The sequence below is a fragment of the Capsicum annuum genome, chromosome 1, assembly GCF_002878395.1.
Source record: "Capsicum annuum cultivar UCD-10X-F1 chromosome 1, UCD10Xv1.1, whole genome shotgun sequence".
NCBI classification, from domain to species: domain Eukaryota; kingdom Viridiplantae; phylum Streptophyta; class Magnoliopsida; order Solanales; family Solanaceae; genus Capsicum; species Capsicum annuum.
The window spans coordinates 24,742,996-24,753,135 of NC_061111.1; the positions used below are offsets into that span (position 1 = coordinate 24,742,996).

Sequence of the window (10,140 nt, forward strand, 5' to 3'; positions counted from 1 at the left end):
TATATAGAATTTCTTAATGAAAATATAGAGGAATTAATGAGATTAAAACTAAAAACTAAAAAATATTATAATAAAGTATTTAACCAATTTTAAGTGACAGATAATCTTAAAATATTAATCTTGTATATACTTAGAAATATAGAAATTATAGATATTAAGGGAATAATATTAGAAAAAATATTAGACTATGAAATTGAAATTATAAATTGGATAGAACAATTATACCTAGATAATTATCCAGATAGATATTAGTCAAACTAAAATGTTAGAATATATTAGAAAAATTAGAGAAAACCAAAGTGACCTGTATGAAGAAATTAATTATAGAAACCGACTCAAAGAAATAATGGAAAATCTAAAAGAAAAATTAATATGAATAAAAGAAACCTTAGAAAATTTAGAAAAAAGTACAGATAATAGTTTATATAACATAAAAAGACTCATTAAGAGAAGAAGAAAGAGAGATAATTAATAACATTAATAACCTTAATTCAGATATAAATTATAGTACAATTAGAATAGAATATTACATGGAAATTAGTAAACAAGCAACTACTTTAGAATAAAGGATAAACTATGAGTATTTAAAATATTGAAGACGAGATATGGAAGAAATAAGATTAGAAGAAATGTTTATGAAAGAGAATTTAATCGAATATTTTAGAACAAAAGATATAGAATATTTAGAATACCACAAAAATAATATAGAAGAATTATAAAGACTAAGAGAAAAAACCAAAGAATACTACAGTAAAACATTTAATCAAATACCATTTAATCACCCCCCAAGATATGAACATAAATAAAATAAAAACATTTAGAGAAGTTAAGAAATATCCACGCATAAATAAAAATAGATCCATAGCTATAATAGATCTATTAAAGTTATCCGCACTCCTATAAGGGGTCATATTTATTTGGCTTAATTAGGCCTACTATACGTGAAACGTTTGCTTTCACGTGATAATTATTATGCTTGTGTCTCATATTTTTTGTTACTACTTATTTTATCTACTACATGTGCAAATCTGAAAAAATGAATAGCTTACCAAAAAATAGAAAAAATGAATAGACTTTGCCTAGAAAAGTAGTTGCAATAAAGGGGAAAATATGAAGTTATTCCTTGTCGGCAACTTAATTAACTGTTGAATTTGCTTATAATTATTGCCTTCCACATAATATATTCCTTCATTTATCTGATTGTTTTTCATTTAGCTACTAACTTTTGTTTTTATCCAAGGAGGCAGGTATTAGCATGCTGAGATAAGTTATGCAAAAATTTATATATTATTTTATGTAAATATATGCAGAAATTAGTCATTCATATATTAGTTATTCCACTTATGCATAAAATAATATATCAATTTTTTTTTTCTAATTTATACATATATTAATTAGGCTAAACCCATCGATAGCCCCTCAAACTTGTTGCGAAAATTTACTTAGACCCCTAAACTAAGGCTTATACCTATTAAACCCCTAAACCCCCCAATTTGGTTCCAATTGAGAATTTTTTTTCCTATCAGCAAAAAGGTCAAAGTGTGTGTTGCACACATGCGATGACGTGGCAAAACGAGCTAATTGGAAGCTGACACGTGGCATTGTAGGTCAAATAATTATTAAAAATTAATTATAATTTTTTTTAAAATGGCATTGAGGAAATTATTAAAAAATAATTCTAAAATTATTTAAAAAATAAAAATAAAAATCTGATTATTTTTAAAAATTATAAAAAAATTTAAAAATGAAATAAATTATTAAAAATTATTAAAAAATTTTAAAAATGAAAATAAAAAATGGCATTGAGGATATAAATTATGAAAAAAAAATTATAACATTATTTAAAAAATAAAAATAAAAAATTGATTATTTAAAAAAAATTTATAAATTTTTTTAAAAAATAAAATAAATTATTAAAAAATGATTTAAAAAATAAAAAATTAATTATTAAAAAAAATTACAAAACTTTTTAAAATGAAAATAAAAAGTGGCATTGAGGATCCAAATTATGAAAAAATTATTATAAAATTATTTAAAAAATAAAAATAGAAATCTGATTATTTAAAAAAAATTATAAAAAATTTTACAAAATGAAATTAATTATTAAAAAATTATGTAAAAAATAAAAAAAAATTATGTAAAAAAATTATAAAACTTTTTAAAATGAAAATAAAAAATGGCATTGAGAATCCAAACTATAAAAAAATAATTATAAAATTATTTAAAAAATAAAAATCTAAAACTAATTAAAAATAAATTATAAAAATTTTTTAAAAATGAAATAAATTATTAATAACTTATTTAAAAATAAAAAATTAATTATTAAAAAAATTATAAAACTTTTTAAAATGAAAATAATAAATGGCATTGAGGATCCAAATTATGAAAAAATAATTATAAAATTATTTGAAAAATAAAAATAAAAAACTGATTATTTAAAAAATTGTAAATTTTTTTAAAAAATGAAATAAATTATTAAAAAATTATTTTTTTAAAAAAAATAATTATTAAAAAAAATTAAATTTTTTTTTAAATGGCATTGAGGATATAAATTATGAAAAAATAATTATAAACTTATTTAAAAAATAAAAATAAAAAACTGATTATTTAAAAAAATTATAAAATTTTTTATAAAATGAAAGAAGTTATTAAAAAATTATTTAAAAAATAAAAAATTAATTATTAAAAAATTATAAAACTTTTTAAAATGAAAATAAAAAATGGCATTGAGGATCCAAATTATAAAAAATAATTATAAAATTATTTAAAAAATAAAAATAAAAAACTAATTATTAAAAAGAAATTATAAAATTTTTAAAAGGTGAAAATAAAAATTTTTTTTTTTAAATTCAGTTTTATTAAAAAATAAATAAATAAAATTGGGGTCCTCTAATGCTTTTTGGGGCCTTTAGTGTTTTAAAAAAAAAAGAAAATTTGTTATTTAAAAAATTTTGGGGCCCTCAATGCCACTTGGCAACTTTTTATTCGTAAATTAGTAAAAAAAAAATGCTCCTCACGCGCCTCCCACGATGGCACTGCGCGGTAAAAAATGTCCAATTGGAATAAAATTCGGGGGTTTAAGGGTCTAATAGGAACAGACCTTAGTTTAGGAGTCTAAATGAATTTTCGCAACAAGTTTGAGTCTCTATCGATGGATTTGGCCTAATTAATTTAATTTGGACAATGGAGTGCCTTTTGATATAGCAAATGTTGTTACAGAGAATATATAGTATAACATAACTTGAAAAGTTGATTCCAAAAAAAAATTAACCGTCACAGTGAAATGTTATTATAGAGGACGGTTGTTACATAGCTTGACTGTATGTATATGTTATGTTTATAAAGTTCCAGAAAAACAACAATCACCTTTAGCTGAAGTTGACTTTCATACTTCCTAATTCCATTGGAGATATTAACTTTTACAATCTGAGTATCGCATTGATTCTTCACAAAACAACAATATACCTAGCGTAGTCCCACAAATTAGTCTCAAGAGGGTAGTAAAGTGTACGCAAACCTTTAACCCCTACCTCAGAGGTAGAGAGGTTGTTTCCGATAAGACCCTCGGCTCAAGAAAAATAATCCAAAGCAGACTAGAAAGAATAAATGGAACACAACAAAATGATACAATAATCAAAGTACAAAAAAGTCGGATGGTAACAGAAATCGAAGGATAAGAAACTACAAGTGCAATACTATGACTACTACTATGGGTGGATGATTCTTCACAAAACTTGTCTGAAAATCAAAGACGTTTTGGTGTAATTTGGTCGATTTGAGGAAAAAGTTTCTTTAGAAGTGCTTACTTTTGAACAAGAAGAGTTCCCTTTAAGAAAAAGAACTTGATAAATCTGCAATACATAGTAAGAAAAAGAACTTGATAAATCTGCAATACATAGTGTCATTATTCTTTTTTGGTAAGTGTCATTATTCTTAGCAGTGAAATGCACTATATATCATTATGAGGAGATTAAGGAAAAGAATATGTAAAGATGGATGTAGCAATATCTAATCACTGATTTTTGGCATTGAGGAAGAAGGAATAGAGGAAATGTGTCCTATCTCATATGGGATTAGGGGGTCTGTTATCCGAGGATCATGAGAAATAGTTCCCGTGGCTGCCTGCTTCTCTCTGTAAGATGCCCAAGTTACTAAATAAAGCCCAGCTATAATGAGAAGTCCTCCTAAAACGCTGCAATAACAAAGCATGGAGATTTCTTAGAATGAAGTATAACGATGAACAACTAGAAGATGGACTGTAAAGAAAAGATCGTATGTGCTCAGCAAGTGAATTATTTCATAGTTCCATAAGAACCAATCTCCAAAAGAAAGCACGTCAACAAATGAAACATTGCAATTTTCCAGCAGGAGAGCTTCGCCTCACCCTCATGCCGAGTATATAAATCATACACGGATATAAAAGTGGATTTTGCTTTAGGAGTATGATGTGCATTCAAAATAAATCAGAACACTAACCTTCCCAGATAAATAGGGCTCCCAAGAAAAACACTAGACAAAATTGTTGATGCAGCAGGTTGGAGCGGATTGTATAAAGCAACTAAAGCAGGGCCAAGAACCTTATTGGACCATGTCATAAGTCCATAGTTCAGGGCGGATGCAACAATTCCCTGAAAGACAGTAACCATTATGATGAAACCTATTTTCATTTCAACCTAACTAAAACTTTGTCCATCTATATACTAACCATAGGGATGAAATGTTATAGACAGATGAATGAGGATCCACAATGAATAATTTCACAAACAAACTTTAATACACGACGTTGATGATTGAAAATTGAAATAGCAACTAGGGGAAGGAAGTATGAAGATCATTGACACTGTACTTCAAAGTTCAGGGACAAATCTGGATCATTTTACCTAGTTCAATGGCAAATTTGAACAATTTCTCATGTAAAAAAGGACCACGTGTTGAGAAGCTTATGCCATTAATGAATAACAGCAACTCTAGCCCACTTTTTGTAAAGGCCCTTGTAGATCTGACCTCAACTATTAACACAGCAAATTTGAACCATTTCACGAAGTTGAAGGGATAATTTGACCCTTTCCCAACTTATAAAACGGAAGTATGCACACCAGATATGAAAGAAAGAACAATTTAAGAGGATACTTTAACTAGTATATATTCTACAAATGGCATGAGACTAGGTGCCATGAAATAACTATATGTATTATAAGTGCATTTGCTTGGGCTGAACAGTATAGATTTTTTAAGATCCATATAGCCAGAATTAGTTCGTGACTATATTGCTCAGGATTCAGAATACATTCTTCAAGTCATTTGGTGGACAATATGGACCAAAACGAACAGCAGAATTTTTGAAGGCAAACGGAAAACATTCATATCCTCAGCTTAGATGTATAGGTTTTCTTGCTTAATGCAACCTCATTTTTGTAAATAATGTAGATTCCATGTTATAAATGATCGAGGAATTGCAGAAACTGTAAGTTTGAGTTTCACACTAGCTTAGTGCTGTTTATACCATCTATAAATTAATCTTCACTTACCAAAAAGAAACTCAAAATATCGAGAATATTCAGGGGACTTCTTTCTAACAAGAATACCTCTCTATGATGACAATACACGCCCTAAATCAAGCCTCACAAGTCATTGGAATTCAAAAACAAATTCAGTAGTTCATTTAAAAATAACTTATACCTTGTAACACTTTTCTTGAAATTTCTGTATATCATTGTCTCAGATTTTTCTTTTACGTCAGACGTATCACTTTTGAGGCTTGGGATGAAGATATATACAATTTCATTTCAACCATCAAGGAAAACAAAGATCGGTACTTAAGAGAATCTTACAGCATAGCACACAGCGACAAGTTCAGATTGCGTCAAATACCAGTCTGTTGATCCATTGGTCACAAAGAATGACGTCCCTATCATTAATAGAACGCCAAAAAGGTATGAATATGCAGTCAATGATAAGTTTGCTGGGTAATTTTCCAAAAGTGGAGCCTGCAAAACTTTCGTAATTCACTCAGATCTGCGTACATATCATAATAATACAAACACCTATACTGACAAACTCAAGCATTTCCCAGACAACTCTTCAAGCTAGCCCAAGATCTAAGGCGTCACGGATATCTCAGAAGAAACTGTTTCTACCAGTCCTGACAGGAGAACATGCTACTAACCAAAATCACATTGTTTCTATGGATTATTCCACAAAATATTCAGTCTTTTAATACATCAATTCTGTTAACTGGAACATCTATCGAGCTATTGTTCAGTAAGTCATATCTCTTGATCAATTTATCAACCAATCACTTATTTGTATAATCTGGATTACTTTTATCGAATCAAAACATAGCATGCTTAAGATTAAGTAAAAGGTGTCCAACATAATGGCAAGATGGATGTAAATTAATCTCTTTCAGATGAATGGAGATTGATAGATCAAAGTTCACAAGAGCTGAAAACAATTACGAGAGAAAATATCATGAAACTGAAAGTGATCGCTTTGAACAAGTAAAGGGTAAAGGCATTATAATTTCCACACTCTTAACTATAACAAGAAACTACATGTATTAACACAAATTTGAGATTGATGTTAAATAATAAACCCAGTAAGGTTTCAAGCCTAGTCAACATACTGCAGAACCTTGGGGTTAGACATATGAATATCTACAGTTCACGTTGCGCCATTTAAGCTCGTCTAAGTTCATTATAACGCAGTTAACACATAAAATTTGAAGAGTGTTGCAAATTTTGAAAGAAATATCAGCTATTAGCAGGAGACCCTTCAAATAAACAACCAGTCTTAAAAATTAAAACATTGATCAAACCACTAGATCCAGACCTTGTTGGAACGAAAAGCAGACAGTTCCTCCACAAGTTTGTCAGTGAACTGCAGACACTTGCAGTCAAACTAGTACACCAATCTACCTATTTCCATTCAAGAACTAGACTATCTGGATTCTTGTGACTTTGGAAAGAAAGTTCTGACTAGCTATGTATAAGGCCCAAAGTAGTATCCTTATGTTCTATTTACCCCTAATTCACATATTATTACAGAAGGAGGTTCATTGTGGTAGGTCCTATAAAGAACGGAAGATTGGGATCCAACATTTACAGCCAATGACTAGATACGTATATAGTTTATATATGTGCAGCCTTTAAGTTTCATCATTGAAGACGACGGTCTTCTATTTATTCCAATCAAGTCATTCTGAATTAACAATTGAAATGATTATCTAGTTACCTGAAGAGCTAAGTATGCAGCCATGCACATACAGTTGCCTGTTAAGCATAAGACGCCGAGGTGCCAATTATCAAATCCCAACTCCAGAAAACTAGACAATTGCCATCCAGCAGGCTCTGGTTGAACCTTAGTACTTATCTCAATTTGTGCTGTGAAGTCTAATGTGCCGTCTCCAAACACCACTGGACCACGGAACACAGCCATTAAAATTGCCCCAGAAACACAAACAATGGTACCTCCAACCTTTGACTGACCTTCCACGGTAAGAAGCTTAGCTGTTTCTGTACTGCATAAACAACACATATGAATAATGTTGAGAAGGTCACATCAAGTACTCTTTCCAAAAGCCTGTCCCATGCCTTTCCATTAATATATTTTTATACCAAGAGTGTACTCTGATGATTTATCAAAAATTACAGTTTTAACTCATACACTGCTAAAAATATGCAAGGAAAAAAGAGCACCGAAGACTTTTTGCCAAACAGAATCACCCCTTTAAATGTTTTTAAACAGCAGCACATAAAATCAATTTCCTGAAAGTTTACCCTTCCGGGATCCATTTAACCATTGCCCATTACAGCCTTACAGGGAATAATTATAGCTTTCGAAAACTGAAAAAGCCACTTAATCTAGACATGCAAAAATCAATATTTTTTTGTGAACTAGATTCTATTGAAGCTCAAAACTTATAATAGCAAAACATCTGCTTATACTCTTAACACATCAATGTCAACAACGTTGAAACGAAAAAAAGAAACAATCTAGAAGGAAGGTTAAGATGATGAAAGTTTGGGAGCTGAAAAGTGTCGTTGGGATAAAACATGGACTAGCTCACTTCACAATGCAAACCTCTTTTTCCAAAAAGAAACTTTTCTTAGATATTGCTCTGCCCCCTAAGTTTTACCTTGCCCCACTCTGCCACATTGACATCCCTAGCTGCTGTTTATGGGGTGTGGGGGAGGGGAGATTGGGTTGAGAATTACTTGGTCCTTACTCTAGCTGGAAGGTCGCTGGGATATGAATGTAGTCTCATTTTTCAAAAAGGGGCAGGCAAATTGAAACAGCATCAGTTAGCATTTTTTTTCTGAAATTCGATGACTTCCCTCTTCTCTCTGGTTCAGATTTAATCTGTCATTTTTATCCCCCCTCTCTGAAGTGTTTCTGCAATTTAGTTCCTCAGAAGGCCAAATTCACCAAAATAGTGACCGACATTTATCTCGGGTTGTATTGTATCAATTTGGAGGACATACATTCTCGAATTGCTCGCAACTATTCTCAAAAATGAAGTACTTGTGATTGCTCCAATTAAAGCACAGAATAATTTTCGTATTAAAAACACAACATTTGATACTTGATAGAACTATGAACTTTCACAGCTTATAAAGTTAAGCAAAACGGACATGCAAGAAATGGCAGTAATGGAGACAGATACAAATCGAGAGATGAAGGGATTGAATGTTCACCGACCCCATGAGTACAGCAAGTATGAACGTAAAGACTGGTATTGCAGGTTGCAAAGCAGCAGCATAAGCTGGATTTGTGTAACCAAGACCAATAAGGAACAACAGTTGGCAACCGAAAATACTGTTTCACCAAGAGAGAAAAGACACTTTCAGCAAAGGCTTTTATCAAGTGTAAAAAAAACTACGGAAATTAACAAAACAAATCCAAATGCACAAGGTCAGTACATCAAAACTAACCCAGTCAATCCTAGAATGAAGAATGAAAGTAATAGCCGCTTATTCAATGGAAGCCTCGACCTCCTATACAGAGAGAAAAATAAAATGTACATTTGTAAGTGATGCTCATATAATTCCAAATGTGACTAACTTTTGAAGGAAACAATATATATATGATGAGCGGCAGATTTGTTATGTTTGTCAAGCAAAGTAATAGACTGAAATACAAAACGTACTATAAACAGTGGATCCTTCAGTTTGCACTACTATATGCACATTTTTTTTCTGAAAAGGGTAACAATATATTACTAACATCAGCATAAAGGAAGTTCTGGAAACCATATCAACAGAATGCAAGTGCAAAAAAAAAAAAAAAAACTGTTGATCTCACAGGGAGCCTGACATCTAATATAATTGATTCTGCTTCATTTGCATACTTTTCTTTAAACCAAAATGAAATAACAAAATACAATTCATCTTAAAAACAGCTTCTGCTCCTTTCTTTCCATGATGTTCACCAGATAGAAGCTGGTATGATTCTGCACCATCTCTTTTGCTTTACAGTATCACCTGGGCTATTCCAGCAATCCAACAGCTTCTTTGTAGTCTTAGTCATGATCCACTTAAGTCCAGTCATTCTAAGAAAAAGCTGAAAGAGTTGACTGCTACCACACAATGCAGGGGTAGATGACTATTGCTCTCTGTTTCAGCCTGACACAGGTGGCATCAAAGACCACAATTGAATGCCCCTTCTCATCAACTTTTCCTGAATGAGAACAAGCCCCCTTGACACGAATTTTAGTCTTCCAAACAAGCCACTAGCTATCTTGACTTTCATTTCCTGAAAGAACAAAATAGGTGGACTTAACTGTAATCAACTTGTTAGTGTTGTCTTTCCAGAACAATGAATCCTCATAGCAGTCCGATGAAACGGCTCCAGTTGTTTGAAGAATTCAACAACTCTCTATACTTCCAATCATACAACCTTCTGAAATATATGTTCCAACCTTGTCAGCCCCATGCTTCTTCTACTGTGATTGTTGGGATGGAGGTCAAATTAAACAAATCTTGGAATCACTACTATATCCATTTGGCAATACTATTTCTTTCTTTTTAAAAACCCAATCCACACATCATCGTTAAAAAGCTAGACATGATTCTAGTGGTATCTAATTAGCCTAATTATATAGAGGCTTCAGCAAAAATTATACTCCCTGCATCCCATTTT

At 30.8% G+C, this 10,140-nt stretch overlaps 1 protein-coding gene across 2 annotated transcripts in view; it reads right to left on the reverse strand.

The window, feature by feature from the left end:
- Nucleotides 1-3,827: 3,827 nt before the first annotated feature.
- LOC107870067 (WAT1-related protein At4g19185) overlaps nucleotides 3,828-10,140 on the reverse strand; it is a 9,888-nt gene continuing 3,575 nt past the window's right edge. Inside the window, exons 2-7 of one of the 2 annotated variants that reach the window (XM_016716467.2) lie at nucleotides 8,934-8,996; nucleotides 8,701-8,817; nucleotides 7,234-7,519; nucleotides 5,832-5,987; nucleotides 4,477-4,628; nucleotides 3,828-4,192 (exon numbers count right to left, since the gene is read on the reverse strand). In XM_016716467.2, coding sequence (XP_016571953.2) covers nucleotides 4,009-4,192; nucleotides 4,477-4,628; nucleotides 5,832-5,987; nucleotides 7,234-7,519; nucleotides 8,701-8,817; nucleotides 8,934-8,996 — 958 coding nt within the window. In that variant the 3' untranslated portion in view covers nucleotides 3,828-4,008. The remainder of the gene's footprint in view (nucleotides 4,193-4,476; nucleotides 4,629-5,831; nucleotides 5,988-7,233; nucleotides 7,520-8,700; nucleotides 8,818-8,933; nucleotides 8,997-10,140) is intronic. The other variant, XM_016716474.2, reaches the window with a different exon arrangement.